This window comes from Poecilia mexicana, unplaced genomic scaffold (assembly GCF_051168715.1).
Source record: "Poecilia mexicana isolate PSO_F unplaced genomic scaffold, ASM5116871v1 scaffold_13, whole genome shotgun sequence".
NCBI classification, from domain to species: domain Eukaryota; kingdom Metazoa; phylum Chordata; class Actinopteri; order Cyprinodontiformes; family Poeciliidae; genus Poecilia; species Poecilia mexicana.
Window position 1 is genome coordinate 25,632,695 of NW_028263382.1, and position 23,963 is coordinate 25,656,657.

The 23,963-nt window shown below is 41.2% G+C and overlaps 1 protein-coding gene across 1 annotated transcript in view; it reads right to left on the bottom strand.

Annotated features, from left to right (window-relative positions):
• rsrc1 (arginine/serine-rich coiled-coil 1) overlaps positions 1–23,963 on the bottom strand; it is a 138,725-nt gene that overhangs the window by 60,425 nt on the left and 54,337 nt on the right. The window contains exon 6 of the mRNA XM_014990682.2: positions 11,232–11,283. Within this exon, the coding sequence (XP_014846168.1) occupies positions 11,232–11,283 (52 nt within the window). The remainder of the gene's footprint in view (positions 1–11,231; positions 11,284–23,963) is intronic.

Consider the following 23,963-nt stretch of genomic DNA (forward strand, 5'->3'; position numbering starts at 1 on the left):
CAACAAATTTAAAAAAGGGCTAAAACACAGCTGATTAACACGTCTTATCAAAGCGTGTCTTTTATACTCTTATTGCCTGATTGCCTGTAATTACGTTACAATTTATGTAGAAGCCAGTTTTGTCCTTTGATGTGAAAGTGTCTCCTCCTGTCAGAGGTTAGCGCTACTTGGGAGGTAAAGTACTCCTTGTAAAAGATGAGACTTGTGTGCTCAGGGTGCCACGAGGAGCAGTCTCACCCTGCATGAATTCACAGCCCACCAATCATGATTAACAACCAACACTTCTGTAATAGGTAAAAATGCGATTACATTCCTGGCATAATTGCACAGCGCTGGCCTTAGCATGAAGAATAGTGTGTCAGAGAGCAGAAATTACTCCAAATCATGAAGCAAAGTGCAGGTCAGCGCCGCTGTAATCCATTTATGTCTAATTCAAGGCCAATTGAGCTGCCACATCCATTAAATCCCTGCAGAAACATTTACAAAATGGAGGAGATGGCGTGATTCTGCGAAAACATGATTTCACAAGACAGCCTGCTAAAATATTTACAGCTCTTCCCTCACAAAGATTACCCAGCAATAATGCCACATGAATTCAAAAACACAATCTCTACCGAGTTTTCTTTATCCTCAGCGTGATCTGCATTCTTTACCTTTCTGCCTTCCCTTCCCACCTCCGCCCAAAATGCTCCGCCAGCAGTCCAAGGTAATTAAATTACTTCGCAAAGTTTACTCAACAGTAAATGGTTAGCAAAATTTAAGGTGATTGCAAATTTGCTTTTATTCCACTTCAATGGCTGGCCTCTACAAGGCTCGTCTGCAAATAATTAGCACACGCATTTGCATCGAAATCGTTTAAAACCATATGTTGGAAGATTATGGAAAGCGGGCAAATTAAAAATACTCTTTTTTTTTCTGTTATGGAAATGCCTACATGTCGAGAGAAGACAGGAGGAGGGAAGCGGTCGTCTGCATGTGTATTCGAACACCGACGAGTAGGGGAGCGAAAAACCTGAGGGGCTGGCGGTGGGGTGCAGGGGGGGAGGCTTACTTGGAGGAGCTCTTTCTCAAAAGCTCGCCAGATGCCGTTTGAAATCTGCCCACTGAAGGTAAACAAAGCTTACACAATCACTTACTCTCCTGCTCTTTCTCACACACGTCCACAGAATCAGAGTGGTTTCTTTAACAGGCTCCGACTGGCAAAGTATACACGGCTCCCCAAGGTAGCACGAGTAAAGTTGTGCATAATTTGACAAGCACGTACGGTGAGCAACACCTCCGATATCAGTGAAACGAATAGTCGGACCTGTGAAGACGTCGAACGCAGAAACAACACACATCAACAAAAATATACACAATTTAGAGATGCAGGTCCTGGCTTGTTCCTGCAGTTCAATAAATTACCTCATTACTAGAAAATGAGCGAATGATTGCTAAACATGCTGTGTATGGAATTTCACACCAATTTCGAAGCCTTGACCTGAATATTTTTCAGTGTAAGACTGCTAAAAAAAAATTAAAAAAAACTCAGAAGTTTACTTTTTTCCCCCTTTTCATGCATCAGTACAAACATGAAGAGTTTAGACTGTGGTGATCCTACAAAAGCCATAAAAACCCAGAAAACTCTATTTAAACTTGTTCACAATGACACATTTGTCATGAAATCTGTTTTTCGACAAGTTCCTGTTAAGCTTACGGTCTAAATTAAGAACGTGACCAACTCTTAAGATCCAGTGATACATAATATTGAGCTCAGTCAAGTGGCCCAGTCAAAGCCCAGACCTCAATCAGATGAGGAATTTGTGACAGGCTATTCACAATGAATCGCCACACAACCAGGAACAACATTTCAGAATCTATAGACGTACAAGCTGTGATGGCAGCATCTAGTTGAAGGGAGGAGGTATTTATGAAATCACTTACTTTATGTTTCATATTTTTATTTATTGCTATTAATTTGTAGAAATCAGTTTCCACTTTAAAATTACGATTTATTTTTGCATTTTTTTTATTAATAAGGGCAAAATGTGTTCATCATGGGTGAATACTTTTTTTATAGGCACTGTAGATGTTGCTTTGCAAGCGCAGAACATTCATTTTCCAGCGAGATAACATAAAATACGGCGGTGCTTTAATATTGTGAAATCTCGTTTCAAGCTTTTTAGTAATGAAATATTCTGTTCACCTTATGAATATTGTTTTCCCAATTTAGAAGAGAGGTTTCAAATGGCAAACGGGGGTCTGGATCCAGACATAAACGCAGTCTTTCTTTGACCAAGATCAGCTGTTGCATTCCTGAATGTCAGGTTAACAAGGATAAAATGATTAAAAATGTTTATTTTCATAGTATTCCTCTCAAATGCATTCCTGTATTGCCACAGAGAACAATTCTGGTTTCACATACATGATATTTTAGACATGTTTTAGCAAAATTTCTCATTTAAAACGGGGAGAAATAACCCCAAAAATGTGTCATCTCTTCCTTACTCATGTCTCGGAGAAAACCGAGAAACAAATTCTGCACACAGCATGTGCAGAATTTGCACATGCTGTGTGGGACACTTGCATTTGAGTCCCAAAAGAAAATGTAAATAGCTGTTCAGAATTTCAGCTGGTAGTTCAGCTGAAATTCTTGAACAGCTAATAATCAGTCCATCTTTAGTGCTCTGATGATGCTTACTTAAAACTTTTGGTATAATCATTAGCCTCCAGGATAAAGCGTTGCTTGGTCAAGCTTTATTGAACTGACCCCATAAGTGGCAGGGCTGAGAGGACGAGAGGGGGCATCGCTGGGCCACGCAGAGACGACGCAGAAGGGCCTTGTGTTTATTATACCCATAAAACAAACCAAAAAAAATCAATTGTACATAAACCTCTGATCCCGTCAGTTCTTAGGTCACCCCGCTCCTCCCCGCTGCAGCTTACAGGAACCTCCGAACTGGAAAACCTGTTTCTCATTAAAAGGAAACGCACTTGCAGGTACAGAGCACGAAACGTCAGGCAAATCCTTTCTTTGAACGCGCCTTCTCGTGAGAAGCCGGGAGAAACAGCTTGAGGCAAGAGGCTCCAAGTATGACTCTGTATATGAAGCTTGATAAAAGCTTTCTATCCATTTACTCTCCTCGTCGGTAGGTCAATCTGTTTGACACTGCTGTCGGCTTGCGAGCGGGTGAGCATTAGAGGCTGTTTGTTAAAATCTAATTCAGGTATTTGAGTCCGATATAAGGCCAAGCCCCACTCCCCTCTCTGTCTCAGAGACGTAATTACGAGCGTTGACTGGAAGAGTGAGGTAATGGCACATAAATCCTGCTGATCAATGGTTACAGAGGCTAAATTACAGGACAGCCCGGTGCCATTATCCTGCCGAAGGACGGCATTCCTGCGAGCAGGCAAAGGGACTTCCAGCCGCTGGTCAGAAATACTTACATTAATGCGAACAAAGAGGAGGCTAGTTCAGAATCTCAATGAAAATATAAAACAGCTAAATGATGCGAGAGTATTCCAGCTGAAATATCAAGCTTAATTTGTGAGCTGCAAAGGAAAGTTTGTAGACTGCGCAGTTATGTCTTCACTTTTTTTTTGTTTACTTCGTTCTTAAATTTGAATCTTAACCTCAGCTGACATGTATGTGGATGAACATGCACACAACTCTCTGTCTTTCTCTGTTTCTGGAGCTGACCCGACATGACATCAGTGTATTATCTGTGGTTCTCCAACAGTTTGGATTCTCACACACAAAACAACAGCAGCACGGTTCTGCAGAGCGCAATTTATAATTTTCCGACTGCACATGGGAATATTTATAGCACAAACCACCTGATCAATCATCACGGCGCTGCTCATTTATCACCACTGAATTCATCTCTTGTAAGGAAAATATTACTATTGTAAGTGCATCTCAATAAAGTGAAATATCACAGGGAAGGTGTTTTAGTAATTTAATTTCACAGTTAAACCTAGCATGTTGTATATAAAATGCTTGTTGTTTTAATAGAGAAATGTTATGAGCCACACAGTCATGAAGAAGACAGTCACTGGCATCGTAAGAACAGAGTGTTCAATCGCGTTAACGGAAAGTTAATTGGAAGAAAAAACTGTGGTAGCAAATGGGGCACAAGCAGCAGGAAGGAACAGTCACAGTTCTGGGAAGATTGTGACGCAAAACCCATAAAAGGGTTTGTTACAAATCCACAAGCTGCGGACTGCGGCTAGAGGAAGAACATGAGCTAAAAAAAAATGTTACGTTCCTTTTGTTCAGCCGCTGGACTGCTGCTCATCTTGCAAATGAAAGTGAACTGTTCATTTGAATTTAAATTTATGGCCCAGGAACAGAATAAAGTGAAGTTTCCAGAGTCAGTGGTGATTTGGTGGGGGTCATGTTATCTGCTGCTGCTGGTCTGCTGTGTTTTATCATCTCCAAAGTTAGCAGTGCAGCTGTCAACCAGGATATTTTGGAGCACTTTATGCTTCCCTGAGCTGACAAGCTTTACAGAGACACTGATTTCATTTTCCAGCAGGACTTGGCACCTGCCCACTCTGCCAAAGACACCAATGGCCATTGTGTTGCTGTGCTCGATTGGCCAGAAAAATCAACCTGATTACATGCAGCAATTCATGCAAAACGAGCTCTCACCTGGCACTTAGTCCACGTTCTGGACCACAACAGGAGCTAAGGCTCCAAAACCGCTTTTGTTTTGTTTTCTTAATCTGCATTTTTTTTTTTTTTTTTTTTACTTGAGAGATTAGTAAAAACTGCTAAACTTATTGTAGGACTGGTGGTTATTTTTGAGTGTTGCTGAACCATATTTAGATTTTACCTTTTAAAACGGCAACAGATGAGCTGACATGTTGAAAACGTTCTTTGCTCTTGTAATTACACCACACCGCTCTTCTAAAACAACAGAATGTGCTCCCCATTAATTTTATCTTAAAAATCCCCTTATTGCATTACAGTACCCAGTTGTCACAGCAAAGTGGTACATGCTGAGGGTAGAATAATAAGACATTTTGAAACACCGACAAATAGCATGTTATTAGTAGTTATTGCAGGGTAACTCCCCTGAAGTTTTCTAACAGAAATCCCCCATGAAAGGAGGGTCATGTTAGAAGAACGCCAAAATGACCACAGTGATAGGTAATTAAAAAAAAAAAAAAAAACTTCAGCTGGATTCCCAAAAGAATCTGTGTTGCATTCAAACAAACACACACATAAAAAAACGAGAAAACACAGAATCCAAGCAGCTAGATTTTCTCAGAGTCTCTGTGCCAATCAACTCTTATCCTCACAGAACAAAAGGTGGCAGCCTCCTAAATGTGGCGAATTAGCCCTTTAGTTCAAGAGGGGGTAAGGTGACACCCTCCGTGTATGTGGTCTGTTCAGCACACATCTGTCAGGGCGTGGGGCGCGGCGGGTGTGCCGGGGGGGGGGGGGGGGCAGTGGGAGGAAAAGCGGGAAGTGGAAGCAACGAGGAAGCTGAGAGCTTGAGAGAAAGGGTGTGTCTGTGTGTGAAGGACCCATGCAGAGACAGAAAGGCCTGAAACACGGTAGTCACTGTGGAAGTATTAATCATAAAGGGTGATGCTGTTAAGTTGAGCTAATCAGGCACCACTCTGCTCCTTTGTGCCTGTCACTCATTAAAAAAAGCAAACATAAACACACCAAAAAAAAAAAAAAAAATAATAATATATATATATATATATATATATATATATATATATATATATATATATATATATATAGAACAACAGCAGAGATAGAATGATACATGCTGAAGATGATTGTCTTTTATATGTTAAAAAAATGGCTTATGACAGACTTCAAGGCAAATGTTTTATAGTTTTGTTTTGTCAGATCCTACACAGGCTGCATGAAAGTTAAAAATATCAACACAAAATAAACACATTCTGCTTTAAAATAAGACGAAACAAAAACAGTTTTGTTTTGTTTTTTCCTTTTTCTTGCAAGAGTAGGTTTTAAAGAATTTCACAAATACATGGAAGTATGATAAATACCTTCTTAAGCTACACAATTATGTTTGAAGTTTCAGTTTATGGTTTTGGCCATCATGGATCTCTCTATAGGGCCTCGCCAAAAGTATTTCTGCCTCCAGAAGTTTTTTAACATTTTCTCCCTTTTACCGTGAAGGGAACATGGGAACCACGTGGAAGAAAGTTATCTGGTCAGTGGAGATTAAAATCCAACTTTTCAGCCAACATGCAACACACCGTATGGGGTGGAAAACTAACACTGCATGTTAACGAGAACTCTGTAGCCACTTTGAGGCATGGAAGTGGCAGCATCATGCTGTGGGAACGCTTTTCTGCAGCCGGTCAGGTTAATCCCGAACGGAACAGAAGTTCTAATTTGGAAGACCATGTATTATTTTCCTCTTATTTCACAATGATTGAGCTACGTTCCTTCAATCTGTCGCATAAAAGTCCCAATAAAACACATTGAAGTTTGTGAATGTAATGAAACGAGATGCTTTACACAGGAAACACAAAACTTTTAAAGAAAAGTGCAATAGTAAAAGGTACTGTTTTAAGATTTTAGTTAAGCAGCATTTAGTAATGAAACTTTGACAAATTTAAGATCGAGAATGAAGAACTGAGCTTTCCTCCTACCAAATCCACCAAGGTATCAAACCAGAGAGAGAAAATGAATTCAGACCAGTGAGGCCCTTCCAAGTTCAAGCCTCTGATGAGATCTTAAGGATTGTTTGTTTTTCTGCTGTCGAATGTTCAAATAGGCAGAAGGAGAAGGTTTTGATGACCTCTGGCCTTCGGGTCCTAAGTGGGTGTTCTGCAAACACTCCCTATTGACGTGTGGATAAGTAGAAGCCCGCTGCCGTGCAAAGTACTTATGCTCATTTGAGTGGAAATGGACATCGCTGTGAAAAGAGCAAAGGCCCGAGCGAGTGGCTGAAAAGCGGAGAGAGCACAATATGAAGAGTGAAAGTGTCATGGTTGCCGTGTGTGCGCACGAAAATATGTGCGGATGCAAAAATCGTTCCTTTTGTGAGCGTTTCGCAGGGAAGCTGCAGCGGCTGCGGTTCAGTAGATGACGATGCAAAAATGCACAGCAATGAGGAATAAAAGGCTGAACTTCCTCTGCAGCGAACACCTGTCCAGAGGGTTTCCTGGTGATGAGGAAATCAAAGTGGAGGCATAAAACAAAAAAAAAAGTGATTTAGCAGACAATATAAAAGCATTGTTGCTGTTACTCAGAGCTACAAATACAGTCCTTCAAAAAAAACATGCGACACAATGCTTTTCTGCACTGTGTCGCATGATGGCCACAAACTCAAAGGTTTTCAGTAATTTTTTAGCCTTTTGAGCTATCTGTCTAGCAGTTTGGCACATCTAGCCATTGCAACGCATGAATAAGCTTTGACCTAAACCATTGCACCGTATCTGTGGCTGAATGTATTCCTCCGCCCCCAATCTCACCCCCGTTTCCGGGTGTAACGTAGACTATGTAAGAACTTCTTTTTTCCTCCAGCTACTCACTTTTATTCAAAAGTTTTTAAATATCCACATGTGAAACTGTAAACAAATGAAATAAATAATATAATATAAAATAAAGAAATTATTTTAAAAAGTATTTTGCAACTTCTAATACGTTTGCATACAAAACTGAGTCATATTTTGCTCCCCATCAGGTTTGATAGCCAACATGATTTCTGACAAAAAGCTGTAACCCAAACGCCACCAAATGGTTGCACTCAAATTTATTCAAGGGAAGCAGAATAAAGAGGGCAAAATAAAAGTTTATCCTGTTTTTTTTTTTTTTTAATTTAAAGCACATTTTACAAACTTTACTTCCTTCTAGTTCTTTTGTCATAAAATAAAAAGAAGTTTCCAGTTGTAACGTGGCAAATTGCGACTAAGTTTAAGGGCTATGAATCGTTGGCAACAAAAATATTAACGTAATAATTTTAATTATTAATCAAAATAATAAGCATCCTTATCTTGGAAACCTGGAGTTTCTGTGTGTGTTTATATGTGTGATATGTAGGCCAGGCAGGAAGTGACCCATAAACATATCCATCCAGCTCTTTCATTGGGGGCCAGTGTTGCCCTCCTCATCCTACTCCATACACGCACACGCACACGCACACACACACACACACACACACACACACACACACGCACACACGCACACACACACACATCGAAGGCCCCCAGTGAGCGTTAAGCAGGCCAGCGGGCCAGCCGAGGGGGCTCATTACAGGTTCACAGAGCCCCCCAACACAAAAGGCCTGAGCCGCTTTAGCCATGGGATGATCTGCTCTCTACTGACTAGAGAGAGTCCATAGACGGACAAAAGGCGGGAGGAGGAGGGGAAGAGGTGGAAGAGAGCGTAGAAGAGGAGAGGAGTGGAGAGGAGAGCCGCGGGCTTTAAGGATGTCAGGAGACCCCGAGAGAGAAAGCCTGGCGGGCGCTCAGAGAGGATCGGAGGGAAGGAGGAGGAGGAAGCTTAAGCTCCACGGCTACGTCAGGACATTAACATTCACACAACCTTCCAACATCTGCTGCTTCCTCCTTGCCCTCCATCCCTATCTCCCTCTGCCCACCAACAACTCTGGAACAAAGACAGGAGGATGGAGAGTGAGCTGAGAGACACAGGAGGGACAAATAAAAAAATAAAAAAGTCACTCATAAAGAAATGTAGCCAAAATAAATGAAGGATTGACTACAAGATACTTAAGTATTAATAATGATTTTTAAATAAAGAAGATGGCAGTGAGAAACAATATGCATCCCTAGCTTTTATCTGACTGGTTAAACTCAAAAAAAGTGAATCAAAGTACTTTGGACAGGGCCGGATCTACAAGGACGTGGGCTCCTGGGCTGGAGCCAGTTTGGTGCCCGATCCGCGACAAAAAAATTCTTCTAATGCAATTAACATTACATAAATAGGTAGTTTTATACATGAACTGATGCATGGTAGGTTTAAAACATCATGTGAAAAGTAGCTTCATTTTGTTCCCAGAAAATTACAAGAACTTCATCCTTTTCAAGTATTGTTTATATTCAGAAAAGGCCCAAAATGTTAATATTTGATGTAGACCTATGAGTTTTATATAAAGTAAAATGCAAAAAGTGCATTCATTAATAAATAAATAAATAAATAAATAAATAAATAAATGAATAAATAATGTGGGGCTCCCCCAAACAAATTGGTGTATTAGCCCTTTTCTAAAGTCTGGCCCAGACATTAGATATGTCTGATGACAGGAGGGAAAAATTTATTTTTCTTTATTTCTTCCTATTTCAGCTGCTGATCACCAATCAAGAGTTCAACTTTTAACTCAAATCTGTCGCTAAACCAACTGTATCCACAGGCCTGATGCAGACCGTTCAGTCCTCTGTTGTCAGGAGGACAATCTTTGACTGGGCCATAAACGTTTTATTTGGACGCCTCCATGAGAGATAGAGAGAAAAACCAGAAACCCAACCAGCACATTAAAGCCTCTCCTCTCACGGTGCGCCAGGCCCTGAGCCTGCGTCTGCAACTGTCTGGCCCGAAGCACTCAAAGCCACAAGGCTCAAAGCCGGGAGGCTTTATTGCCATTAGCGGAACATTAGCGTTAAAGTGGGACGGAGAGGTCGGGGCATTTCGCATGCCGAGGATAAATACTGAATCAAGATCAAGCGTTCTTCTTAAACTTGACTGCTACGCAGAAATTAAGTTGTTCCCACTTCAAAAAAAACCCTCCTGTCACCACAAGTAAACTATGTCGAGTAAATTTAAAGCATGACGAAGTACATAATACATGCCTCACAAAGCGCGATTCAGCAAAATCAGATCAAGGGATGGCAGTGTTGTTCTTTGGCCTCCGCAGCAGCTGAACAAGTCTTAAGTGAGGTGCGTATGTAGCTGGCGGGTGCTTTATAGATGATGTATAGATGCCTGGTCCTTTCATATATTTCCTGTGGTGAAATTAGAGCCCTGTTCTGAAGTGCTCTGTGTATCTGAGTGTGTGTGTGTGCGTGCGTGCGTGTGTGTGTGTGCATGACTGTAAACATGAAGACATCTTTCTCCACAGTCAATCTCTGCCTGTCACATCTGGCTCGCAACTCTACCCCTCGAATACACACTGGAATATATACACCGTGTGCATGGTGACATCTATGACTTATGTACTGGGAGGAGCGTTTGAAATTAAGCTGCAGTGAATATGGGCCCGCGAGCGGTCAGAGTGGGTAGAGCGCGCGCGCTCCCAGTTGTCTGAGTGTAGCTGTGGTACGTGTGGGGAGAGAAGTGTGAGACTGCGTGTGGGAAACTGACAATGAAACCTGAAGAACATGTCATTTGCGATAAAATTTCAGAAAACAGCTGACAGCTCTTCAGATTTTCTCAGCTTTATTTATCCTCTACTCTTATATTACTTCATAATTAGATTTTTTTTTCTCTCTTGCCAGCCAGAATATTGTGTATTCTGGGAAAGTATTTATATTCGTTGTTCGTTTTCACAGTCTATCAAGTTACAGCCCTAAATTTCAACGTGTTTTATAAGGATTTCATGGGAGAGACCGACAGAAATTAGATGCAAACCCCCCACAAAATATCTGGCCTTTAATCTGAAGCGGCAACCTGAGTAAAGAGATTAGAAAAAAACAGGCAAAAGGATGGTGGTAACTCTGGAGGAGATGCAATGACCTTCTGGTAGAAGAAACTACTGACAGGACAACTATTAGCTGTGGACTGCATAGGTCAGAAGTTCATGGAAGAGCGGCAAGAAAGCTGTCATTGAAAAGTGTAAAAAAAGAGACTTGCATCACTTGTTGCCCTTACAAATGAAGTAAAGGAAACAACACACATGTGGAGGAAGGTGCTCTTATGTAATTATATTTATACATTAGTACGTGTGAATTTGATAAACTCTATTGTCTGAGTCCATTTGTACTACTCATGTTCCTTGAAATGGCCTCTTGAGGGCAAATATCGCTATTGTGAAACATGATGTTGGCAGCATGGTGATGTGTGAGAGCTTTTCTTCAGCAGTGACAGAGAAGCTAGTAAGTGTTGATGAGTAATTCTGGAGGAAAATCTACGGGAAACACTAAAGCAGTCGGAGAAACTCTGGCACGATTTGAATCAAAGCAAAGTCATCTATTAGAATGGCTCAGTCAAAGTCCAGTTCTAAGAATCAATTTCTGTCTCTAAATATGTGGAGAAGTCAGACTTACATGGAAGTGGACAAACATGAATGTTATGCACTTACCTGCTGCCTGCAGGACCAAATGCATTCGAACCTTCGCCTGCTCTGCTGGAGTCTGCAGGAAAGTGACAAACAGGTGGGGTTGTCTTGGTTACAGGTCATCAGGAGGAAGGTCAAGTTTGTTCAGGGCAAATAAGCAGAAAAAAAATGACAATAAACAGAACCAAACCTGCTTACAGAGGAAAGTAATAAAAACATCTGTGTTAAAATGAGGTATGTGTATTTGTTTGGCTTTAAGAACAAAGTATTTATAAGAAACTTCAAATAAATTGTGTCATGATGTTGATATACTTTATCCAATTACTGTCTTCACGTTACCCTTTTCCTGACTGATACTTTTGTAACATCTTTAAAAAAGTGAGTTGTGCTAAAGTACATAAATAATTAAATGTCAAGAATAACCTTTTAGAACAGCTAAGCATTATTCCAGTTTAATTAAATTCACCATCATTTATGACCAGAGTGAACTAAAGAAGTTTAAAACTGGATCAACTGAGTCTGTTTCAGGATGGGAACACTTACGCAACCAGGTTCTTGCAGCTTTTTTTTTTTTTTTAATGTTTAAAAATTTAGCAAACTCATTTGTTTGTTTTTCTGTTGGAAACTGTGGCCCAAAAGTAGAAAAAGTATATTAGTATCTAGCTTTTCATGATAAAAATGGCATTTTAACAGGGGTGCCAACACTTTTGAAAGCTTCTGAGTCAATTTGCTTCTCGGAGTAAATCAGATCCAAAGTCGGAAGAACAATCAGCTCGTTTACTTTGCCGCGCCGCCGCCTGAGAGATCACACAGCCCAGGACAGATGCCATACTCGCACAACTTCATCCATGTAATATTGTGATAAAACAGCTTTGTCCCTTAGGCTAAAACAAATTTCACCCACGATAATCTTTAACTGCCACTATTACACTATTATGCACCCGTAAAAATGTCCTCACGGAGTACCCAGGGACAACTTTAGCGAGTTACTAACCCCGTCATCTGTGGAAGGAAAAGAGAAAAAAAAATAAAAAATACCCTGCTGGTGAAAAACAAAAAGAAAGCAACAACTCTGACACACCAGGGAGAATCAATGAAAAAGAGATAAAGAGAAATTTAGAGACAAAGAACGAGAGCGAGAGAAGTGAGAGGGGAAGAGAGAAAACAAAAGCTGCTGTAACAAGTCTTTGGAGAGTTGGATAAGAGGGCACAGAGAGCACATTTTACAAAGATCACAGCCAGAGACTCAACATATTCCCCTTCCTGTTGTGTGCGCGCTCGCTCGCCGGCGCGTGCGCGGGGCACATTAAGCGGGAGCCAACGGGGGAGGGCCCTGCGCTCTGACAGCTGTATTGGGAGGCGCAGCTCTTTTTCCTGACATGCCCTCTCAAAAGGGCCTCGCTGTAATTCCAATATCATTGCTATTAGATTTGTGGGTCTTAATTGTCAAGAAAGAATGATGGCTACGACGGAGCTATAAAAAGGCAGCGCGCGCCGCAGATTGCTCTTGGAAGGTTTTTGTGGCGCTGCCGGAGCACGGCGGCCCCTCGTTACCATGCAGCGGTGGAGACGGCGTGTAGGATTAGAGAGAAATTAAATGCTAATGGGGATGGGATCTGAATCTGCTGCCTGGGAGCATCATTTAGACGACAAGGCCGGGGCGTCGCTGACAGGCAGCGCTTCCTCCCTCCTCCTCCGCCTCCTCCTGCTCACCCAGCTTTTCCTCTCAATGTTCCCATCTTCTCACTCCCCGCTCCCACCGCTGGCAGGAAAAAAAAAAAAAAAAATCAGATTTATCAAACTGTAAACTTGTCACTTTGTAAAAACGTCACTTTTCGGTGGCAGTCAGGGGAAATATAATGACCCGCTTTAATGTCGTGATGTCAGGGTGCCGCATCCTAGACGGAACGCGCTTCAAGGCGCCGCGCAGACACCCGCCGGGACGCACTTAATGCAAGTTAGGGGTAGCGTGCGTGTACGGGTTCTGCTTGAAAACCTAAAATAAAATGTGCTATTATGCCTTTTTAAAAAAAAAAAAAAGGCACAGCGATTGCTTCCATATCGGCGTCCACGAGAAACCGATAAAACGATATCTGTTAGCATCTTTGAAGCCGTTTTCCTCGTTTGCAGCAAAGGCGAGGGATTAGAGGCAACGACGTGAAATCGCTGTACTGGATTCAAACCCGCTGCTCTTCAGATTACCCTGCTGAACAATTACAATGACACACAGCTCAGTCACGGCACAATCAGTCACCTTAAGCAATAACACCACACATAAATACGTCACAATCATTTTAGTTACAGTTTATTACCATGCACACCCAGTAATTACATTAGCATTTGTTTACGTTGGCCTTGAGGTATATGTAGGACCACGCATTGTGAACACACAACCGCACGCACACACACTCACGCACACACACAAAGCAAGCTCAAGTGGAACTAAACATTGAATCCTAACATTGGTGTGCTCTGCTCTGTCAGCACTGGAGCTCTATTCAAAAATCCCGGTCAGGATTTCCCCCCACATGTACCGCGATATGCGAGAAAAGTTATAAGTGAGAAATTAAATTAAGCTGCATCTTCATTACTCTGTGGTATCAGAGCTCAGGATGACCAATTAAACAACTTTAAAAAGTCACAACAGCATAATTCAGTTTACAGTGTTAAACGGGACATTTAAACTGTTTTGAGTGACTTTCATTAGCAATTAGCACAGTTAGCATCTGTAGCTGTTTCCTGCGTTGTACATATTTCTACACAGTGTCTGCTCTTCCATCAGTCAGACAACATTTTCAAGCAAGGGGAGGAGTGGATATTCTTTCATATCATACATTCGTCTCGGTTTATTTGAAAAGCATTAACGACATTAAAGAAATAAGTGGAATACAAACCAGTTTTGCAGTAATAAACGGAGACTGATAGAAGAAAATGTGTCCCAAAGTATAAAGGACTGCTAAACAGTCTTACAATTACATATTTGTTTTTGCTTTCCAACACATTGTTCCCTTATTTCACGTAGCTACTTCCTCTGCGCATAATTAATTAGCAAACAATAAAGAAGTCAGTAACTGAGCTCTCCAGAGGCAGGTTTTTGCACCTCCCACAGGGAGGAAGGCGTCTGAAGTGGCATCCCACCGTACGCAGACAAACATGAGGGAGAAGATGTTCTGGGTGGGTTTCTGTTTAGAGAGACATTTTGATTTAAGCGAGCAGAGATCGAATGCTAAATAGAACCAGGTGATAAGTCGGAGATATGTTGCTCAAAAGAGAAAGAAAAAGAAAAAAAAGAGACAGGAAGAAAGAAGGAAGAAGGTTAATATACTTCTTCTATTGAACGGCGTTACATTACAGAGCAATTCATACAGTTAATGGACTTCACTTATGTACTGCAGTGCTGTTAACCAGTGAAAAGGATGACGTGCCTGGCAATAACTCTAACTGATGTAGTGTGTAGTGCCTGTGTCCAAACGCTGTTTGTCCCTCTTTGATTTTTTTTTTTCTCTAAACGCCAGCATTTTTTCCTCCTTTGTTCCTAATGAGGAGATGGCGTATGCGGCCACCTAGAGAAAAAAAACAACAAAAAACAAAACTGCTGCACCCAGCATCTTTTGTCAAACATTTCTACAACAATTATTTGTTCTTTCACTTTTGGTTCAAGATCTCAAAAAAATTCCCGTTGAGGCTGACAGCATCGCCCCGGTAATGAGAGCAGGAGAACAGACCTTAAATCTTAATCGGTATTAAATAAGAGGAGCAAACGATCACAAGGAAGACTAAAAAAAGGAGGGCCGGGATCAGAGACGAGCTCCAAATGTTACTGCTGAAAATGTGATGAGGACAGAGTGGAAACTGCTGAAAGGTAGCCTGTTTGAAATTTCTCTCTTGTTCATAGAAAATCCATCCAATTATACAATCAAATCTCTGCAGGCCAGTCTTTGTAACCTGCAACAGCCAGACACCTACTGAAATATAGATATAGGTGTACTTCCAGACTCTTTTTTTTTCATACAAAGTCAGACCTATACAAATCCAGATCAATGGGAAACTCTGTTGTTAGCTAGAGTAAATAACCTGATAGGATTCAAACTTAAACTGGAGTTAAAATAAGCACATCAGCTGGACAGTGGACATTTCATACACACCCGGATTAACTGGTACTCCTAAATACTACTAATGCAAAAATTCATCAGATTCTTCTAGGTTTTATATGTTCTTGTACATTAGGGGTTTTTTTGTGATAAACAATGTTATTTTTGGTTGCTGCTGTCTCCTAATTTCATTAAAAATGTTCTATTAAAACATCCAATTTTACCAAAGTGGCTTATTTTTGTTCATCTTGTCAATCTGCATTAACCATCCAACATTCAAAGTGCACATACTTTCTCTTTGTGATACGTAAAGCAGACTACTGGATGTGAACCACATTAGTTGGAGCGCCACTGAATCCATTTAAGGCAAAAATCCTTCCACCTCACCATCAACGCTTGTAGGAAGAGTCCTAAAAAAAAATAAAATTAAAAAAAAAAAAAAAAAGTCCTGCGTTAGACAAATCTACCACTATTTGTTTATTACTGCCAGATAACACTTGCCGTACACATGACAGGAAGTCCAGCGTGCTCCCAATAAGCCCTTTAGCCTGCGCCGCTACCTAATCACAGCGACGACAGACGCACTGAGACACGCTCAGCCGAGTTAAGTGCCCAGTGTCTGTTGCGCTACTCAAAAATAAACACATCCCATTAGAAAAATAAATTATCCTCACTCTGCTTTGTAAAGACAATGCAATCCTGTGTATAATGAGCATGCAGGAAATTTAATCTATTTGTAGCCTTGTTCTGGTAAAGCAGGAGATTATTATCGTCATTATTACCACTGAGGCTGGGGCCAGGAAGGCAAAGCGGGAGCGTGGTCGGTCAGTTCATAACTGGAGGACACAAAGAAAGGAAGAGCAAAGGTCAAACAGGACGTTTCTGCCGAAGTCGGGTCCAGATTTGTTGGACTGCTTGTCTCGCTAAGTGATTTATTTTCTCACTCACGTTTCGGCAAATAGGAGAGAAAAGGAACAAACCATGAAACTGCGGCAAACGCCTCGCTGTCGGCAGCGGTCTGTCCCTTGCATAATCTGCGCGCCCGTTTGTTTTTCACTAATCTCTCTGTCAATCTGTGATAATGATCTTCAATTCACGTCAGTCTACCAGCTCATGTGAGAAATTAATAAAATCTGGGGAAGAGAGCGGGAAGACGGGGTGATGAGGGAAGGGCTGCTCATCTTCCTCCATGATTAGTTGATCTCTTAAATCGGCAGACGCAATAAGCGATCATCACTCAGGCAGTTCCAAGGAGCAGCAGAGACTGAAAATTATCACTGATAGAGCAGCATTCAGAAAGAAATTAGGTCAACTCTGGAGGAAAACTGCACAAAACAAAGCTTCCATCTTGCACCATTAACTAGTTTATGCTTAAAAGCATGTGTAATTTTTTTTATTTTTTTAAATGTAGAGAAGCAACATTTAAGCTGGGAAAGGAAACAAGAAGGACTTTTATGCTGGAGCAGTCAACAGAAATGATGATACATTAACCTGTACTAACATAGTTATTAGAAAACTATAACTTTTCTCCTTATTTACATGCAAATAATTGTTTTTGCATGAAAAAAGTGTGACTTTTCAATCACACCCTTGAAAAAGTTAACAGCAGAATAGTGATAGGATATTTTCCCAGGCTGTTTTACTTCGTTTCAACTCTGCTTCCATTAAATTTCAATGCAAAAATGAAGAGGTTAATGACTGGGAGGAAGGGGCAACCAGTTAGCAGCGTAATACTTCAAATTTTAATCGCCTCACAGCTTTAATATATGTAACATGACCATCACAAAGGGGTGATTGGATGCAAAATTTGATGGGCCATAATATTTCATGTGCCTTACATTCACACTGTGCATGACAATAATATAGTTGGCCAGTTAGATGGACTTTCACCGTCTTTTTGAAGTCGATACTTGACATAGTGGCTACGATGCTAACACTCAAAGGCGGATTTAAGTGGCTAGAAAAACGTTATTCTATTGCAAATCGAACGTTCAACAATAACATGATAAATTTATGCTTTCCTAATAGTAAGTGGATCTTAAGATCTTTTGCTTTTAAATGTTAATTATGTTGCCGCTCATCTGTCACCACCTAATGGTGAGGACTTTTGAAGAGGTGTTCAGTGAAGGTATTTTCACTAATGGTTCTCTTACCTGTAGTGCTAAATTCATTTGAAAAAAATCACATATCAAAGTGGGTTTGTAGAAAAGCGAATAAATCCTCGCAGCTGGTGAAAAGGCGATGCTGATTTCAGCAATTTGAAACGACAACCCGAAACTGTTAATAATACTGTAGAAGAAGGGAATTCATGCGAAATTGTTGGGAAACTGGGGAGATGATAAATGGATGAAATACTAAGATCTTTTGGACATAGGCTACATTTTACTCAGCTATTCTGACCTAACTGCACGTCACTGTAGACAAAAATGTAGATCACGAAGCACATGCAGTGCAGACCAACGTTTGATTTTTTTTTTTCTTTTTCGTTTTACAGTTCACATCAACCATAAGTATTTAACAACCTTGTGTCAGTTCTGCTCTGAGGGAGGGAAATGTTCATGTTTTATAACTATCCCAGCTCATTTCCATCGAAAATGGCAGAGGGAGTCGGATGTACAGTGATTTTATCAGTCAAAAAGTTGCTTCGTTTGAACAGAGAAGCAAATTATTGTTCTGAAAGTTACACAATGTCTTTATTTTATTTATTTATTTATTGCCGACACAAAGGCAGAGTGGAAAGTCCACAAACACTGAGCCTGAGCAATAACTCATCTGAAATAATCTGTATTCAGGATGGACAAGACGCATCATTTTTCAAAACTAGAACTGGTTGCAAAAGTTTCAATTTATTCAGAATTATTTCTGAAAAGATTAACATTCTTTTGATAACTGAATTCATTTAAATTGCTGTTTGTCAGCACACAGTATGGATTGGGTTGGGGCTTTCCATAGGCTTATCATTATCAGCGATCCAATCCGAAACCAGCTCCGATGTTTGTTTGGGACGATTGTCCAAATGCTCCGACTAAGTCCGAGTTTCCACCGTCTGACCCAAACTGACAGACTTCAGAAGATGAAAAGTTAGTAAAGATGTTTAAGAATACCATTAAAGCTAAACTCAGAATAAACTGGAAACTGCTCGAACATCAAGTGGTTGAAACAATCCCACCTCCACAATTCACTAAATTTACCACAAATCAACAACTTCAAAACTTTAAGATAAGTCCAGGTGTTTCATACTAAATACATATCAGAACTGGTTTTTATAATGGATAAAACAGGCTAGCATTATACTCCTGGAATGGGCCAAACTTTAACATCAGTCAAAATTTATAGAGTATCCTTAAAAGCCCAGCCTGTGCCAGGAAGCCAATTTAGGTAAAGTCCAACGATTCTGAACAGGAAAGTGGTGAAGCAATCACAATCGTGACTGGTTAAGGGCTTTTTACCAAATTTTAGAGGAGACTGGGGGTATATGATGGTGCTAAATAATCAATCCACCCTTAAAAAGGGCAGCTCACTATTCATTCATACCCAGACGTTTCCCTAGCGATGTAAGCCAAAAAAATAGACAGTTCAGAGTGAAACTTTTATGCATTTTTCTGACTTTGAAGACAAGAAAAATCCTAATAAAAAAAATCCTACTTTCAGATTTGCAATTCAAACTAAAAAAGTCAGGAAAATAAATGAACGTCTCGGTAAAATGTCAGTAAACTCTCCATACATTTGAAATCTCTCTCAAGCAACCATGTTGAGGAAAAAAAGAGCACATCATCTGTCCATACGCTGGAACATTAATCCTAATTGCGACACCTTAACCATCATTTTCTGTCAATAACCTGTTTCCAATATGCACACGCGCACGCGAGGCCGCCTCACCCCAACTAACTCTCCTTATCCTGCAGTTGATATGCTCAATATTCATCTCATTATATTTTTAAAGTCTTCATCTGTTTCCATTTTCTTTTATTTGTTGAATCCCGCCCGGGCTTCTTCTGCATCTCCTCGTTCTCCTCCCCGCCCTCCCAAACAAACACGCAGATATATCCCGTACCCAAAAGAGGCCAGAGGAAAACAGAGCCCTTCGAAAATGCAATATTTCTGTTTTTAATATCGAGGTCTATAAGATCAGGGCAGAGATGGGTTCCACGGCAATATGTTTATTTATATATTTTATAAGAAGAGAGAGGGGGCGGGGGGAGTAATCCTGCCTATCAGTGTATGTATTTGGGAGGCCGGAGCCACTGTATCGGAGCTCATCTTATATGAAAAATAATGTTGTGTATGGATATACTTTTATATATAATGGCAATATGGGATCAGGGCTCTTTTACAATGTGCCATACTTCAGGCTAGGGCTAACAGCATTTTATGACCCACCAGCAGTTCATCTTCATGTCCCAGGCAGGCAGGAGCACTGCATAATAATGTCGTTTCCTGCCCCCAAATGCTATTTCACAGGCCGGGGCTCATTTCTCAAACTTCACCACTTTTACAATTTCCTAAACTTTTATTCCCGTCATTATTACCAACAAGATTTCATTACGTATTTAGAATGTAAACAAGTCTGAGTAATGACACTCCCCCTCCCCGTCCTCTCCACCTTCCCCTCTTCTTCCTCCGCCCCGCCGTCTCCCTGGATTCATTCCCGCTGATGGCTCCGTCGCTATCTTGGCTGCAGACACGAAAAAGTACAAACGCGCACGCTTTGGTGCGTGCGCGCGAGTTCAAGCGACTCTTTCGCTACGTGTTGGGAGCCACGCGTGCGTGCGCCGGCATAAACAAGTTGCGGCGCGAAAACCCGCGGCCGTTTACTGCTCGGCGCTCCGAGACGTGTTCCTCGGCGCGTGCGTGCGTTTCTGATAAAGGGGGTGGAAGGAGTTTTATACTCAACTCACATAAATCATGTAGAAGAAAAATGAGCAAATGTGCAGGCTAACTCATCTTCTCCCCATCCGGAGAAAATGAAATTCACTGGAATACCTATCAAAACTGCAATCATCCAGAGATAATATCTTCTTTGGTCTATCTGCACTTTCCGATTTAATTTCCTCCATGCCCTTGACATCCAGCGATACCATTAAGATGAAGCACATACAGTAAGGGAGTAGTTCTCACGTTCTGATGTATGAGATCTCCCCGCGCTTAATGTAATATCATCATTTGCAAATTAATGCAATCTTTCTTTTGTTTGGTGATGCTTTGGGTTTTCTTTTTTTTCTTTTCTTTTTGGTAGGGGTGTGAGCGGATGGAAAGACAGTGACGAGGAGGTGAATAATGGAGGGGGGGAATAAACATGTGATTTGTGAGAAAGGAGAGACAAAAATGGAGGTATTGCAAAAACTTTGAACCCCCTGTTCAACGCTAGAATGACATGCAATTATGTGTAGGCCTGCCCCGAGTCAGGGGTCAGTCAAATTACTCCATCATTTAGCCCCGGTGTGGAGATGAGAGAGAAAAAAAGAACGACCCCCCCCCTCCCTCCTCATTCATACCGCCACCCTCTTTGGCTCCAGCGTCTTGCAAACATCCAACACTGCATCAAATCACGAAATCATTAGTGTAATAAGCATGGAAATCTGTTTGCAGATTATTACTGACATCCCCTCTCCACAAACCACCACAATCAGCACCCCCCCCCGTTCTACTCCTTTATCTGTTTCCCTTCTTTATCCTTTTTATCCCAAACAATCACTCACGGTGTAATGATATATTCAGCTCACCAAAAAAAGAACAGATTTTAAAAATCATAAGATGTGGGGCAAAGAAGGAATCTGTGTGGGGAGCTGAAGATTAGGGTGATGGCAAGGAGGCCTTCCAACCTCCAAAGACATCAACAAAGATACATGTTTTTGTTAACCGCAATTCTGATTTTCATTTTGGATCGTCGACTCCTGATCAAAATACCTGAACACACAGTCAAGCAGACAGGTTTCTTTTATTGTAGTAAAAATCATCTCTTTCCAGTAAACCAGAATCGATTGTAGAAAGTTGCTTTAAATTATCAGCGGGGGACGGAAAAACCAAAACTGCAAATGGTTGGGATATTATTACTAGACGGGCGACATGATGAACACCTGCTGTTAGTATTACTAAAGAAGATTGACTTGCAGCATTCACCAGAGACTAGCCAGTCACTTATCGTTCAATAGTCAATCCTTTTTCACGCTTTAGCTCATATTTAGAACCCATGGTCGATTCTGTCAACCACATTGTACCCTTTTCGACAACTGAAAAGGGTATTTGTCGTACTATAGCTGCCCCTCCAATCAGGTCAGTTGTTGAAATTTTTTAAAATTATCTTCCAACAACATCCCCCACCCCCTTTACCAGGAGTTGGACATTGGTGGGTGCAAATTTCCACCCCTAAGAACAGTCGACTACAAAATCAACACAAATTCAGGACTACTTCCCTTTGCACCTTCAAAATGAGGCTTACAAGATGGTGATTCCAGCAAAGGAGTTCACAAAAATTGATTGGAAATATTGTGACGTTTTAAAAAGTGCATGACTTTGAGTTAGCTAGGCTAGCTCGTTACAACTCGAACAATCACTTTCATTGAGAAGAAAAGCAGGAGATCAAGCAGCAGCAACGAAAGGAATGGATTTGATTGAAGAACATCCTTGAAACAACAACGGTCCTGATCCAGACTAGAGTCACACATTTGGACTTTTCCGGGCGGATCGTATTCCACTTTAAGTGACGGCAGGTTTGTCTCGCTGTTGTTGTTGGAGCGTGTTGTCTTGTATACAGCTGCTGCTGCCGCTCTGTCAGCAGGCCGACCAGACCATTCGCCTCAGTAAACTTTTCAACTCACCGAGGGACGTTTACACAGCAGCCATGCCTGAAGTGGGCCATGTGGCCGACAGAACGCTGGCATCAAGCGCAGAAAGATGCCTGATTCTAAACTGTCTCTAATTGATAAAACAGCATTATATTACACAGATACAGACTATTTAGGAGGTACAAGATCCTTCTGATTTATGACATGTTGCAACTGCAATATTTACACGCATTAAAAATGCATTAAAACAAAAGCGTGTTTTGCTTTTAAGGAAAAAAAAAAAAAAAGAAAACATTCAATTTCACCTGAAGAGCTCCAGCTGAAACCTCACTGTGAACATAAGACTTCCTAGTTCAGTTTCCAACAAAAGGCGACCTCAACTTAACCCCGTGACCGCAGACTGACCTGTAAGCTATCCTCCGCCATCACAGGGCGTCCAACCCTCTCTCCCCCGAAACTGTTGACACGTCTTCTTCATGCCCTACTCCTCTCCCCTCCCCTTTTTTTTTCTGTTCTCTTTCTGTCCATCCTCGGGCAGTGTGTGCAGTTAGAGCGATGGGTACAGCTGCTGATTGAGCCAGCAGCCTTGATGATGCTGATTCCTCGCGTTATTGATTGAGCTGCTGGCTTTCTTCTGCTCTGCTCTTAAAAAGCGGTACATCTGGACCGATTAGCTGCTGTAGGCCACCTCTTTCTCCCAGAGCAACAAAATCCGCCTTGATGCTTCTCGCGTTTTGTCCGCTCGAGTGTTATTTGGACGCGCTGCATTCGCGTACCGCAAGCTGAAAGTAAAAGCGGAGCGCTGGGAGCAATTAACTTCAGTGTTTCCCTCCTCATCGCTACTGATTCTATTCAGTCAATCTGGTGAAACACAAAGGGGGGGAAAAAAATAATAAAAAATACAAAAAAAACAAACAATGAAACAAACCTCAGACCACACAGATCTTAATTGGCTGCCTAATTACTTCAGCAGTCATTCACTTTTTACAGTTAACAGAAGAGGGTAATGCTGGCAAGATCAAATACAAGGAAAACGGGAACAAAAGAGCCTGCCTGTCACACCAGCTTAGATGCTTAACAGCTACTCAAAAAACAATTATTTGAGGAAAAAAATATGGAATAATCATCGTTTTCTTTCAGAATCAAAAAGACGCAACTTTGCAGACGACATGTTCAAGGTACTCGTTTGACAACATGACGTTCCTTTGCTTTATGACGCCCCAAGCCGAGCGTAAATATCATTTATGCTCCAATCTTAAGCGCGGTAGATCAACAGAGAGTCATAAATGCCTGTTTGGAAATCTTCAGGGTTGTGCGTTGTACATGTAGATTGAGGCATTGAAAGAAAAAAGTGTTTGAACAGCCCCGCAAACTCCGGCTCCGAGTGAGATGAGCTCCATTATTTACAGTTCTCCGTCCCGAATCGTAATCAGAGCCTTGCGCTCCGCAGGCAGCTGCCTACTGGGGTGCAATCTCCCCCCTAAGCATAAACACGCCCATAAATCCAAACACTCGGTATTCGGGAATTCAAATTCCCTCACATATAAATACGGAGAGCATCCCGGTAAATACACAGATGTGAGCTTGTGTGTGTGAATATGTAGCTCTTATAAACAGGGTCACCCTGATGAGGAGGATAAGGACGTAGCGGGAGGCAGTAATTAAACAATACATTTTAATAAGAAGTCCTTGTGGGTAAACTCGTTGAACCAGTTAAGGTCGTGTGTTACTTGGAGAGCTCAACAAAATGCTTAACAGAGACCTTTTGTAGATTATCACGAATCGGGCCTGGAAAATCTGGATTAAAACGGAAATCAAACAGCAGTTTCTATAACTATTGGCACTCCGGATAAAGTGCTGTAACTTAATATCTTAATATT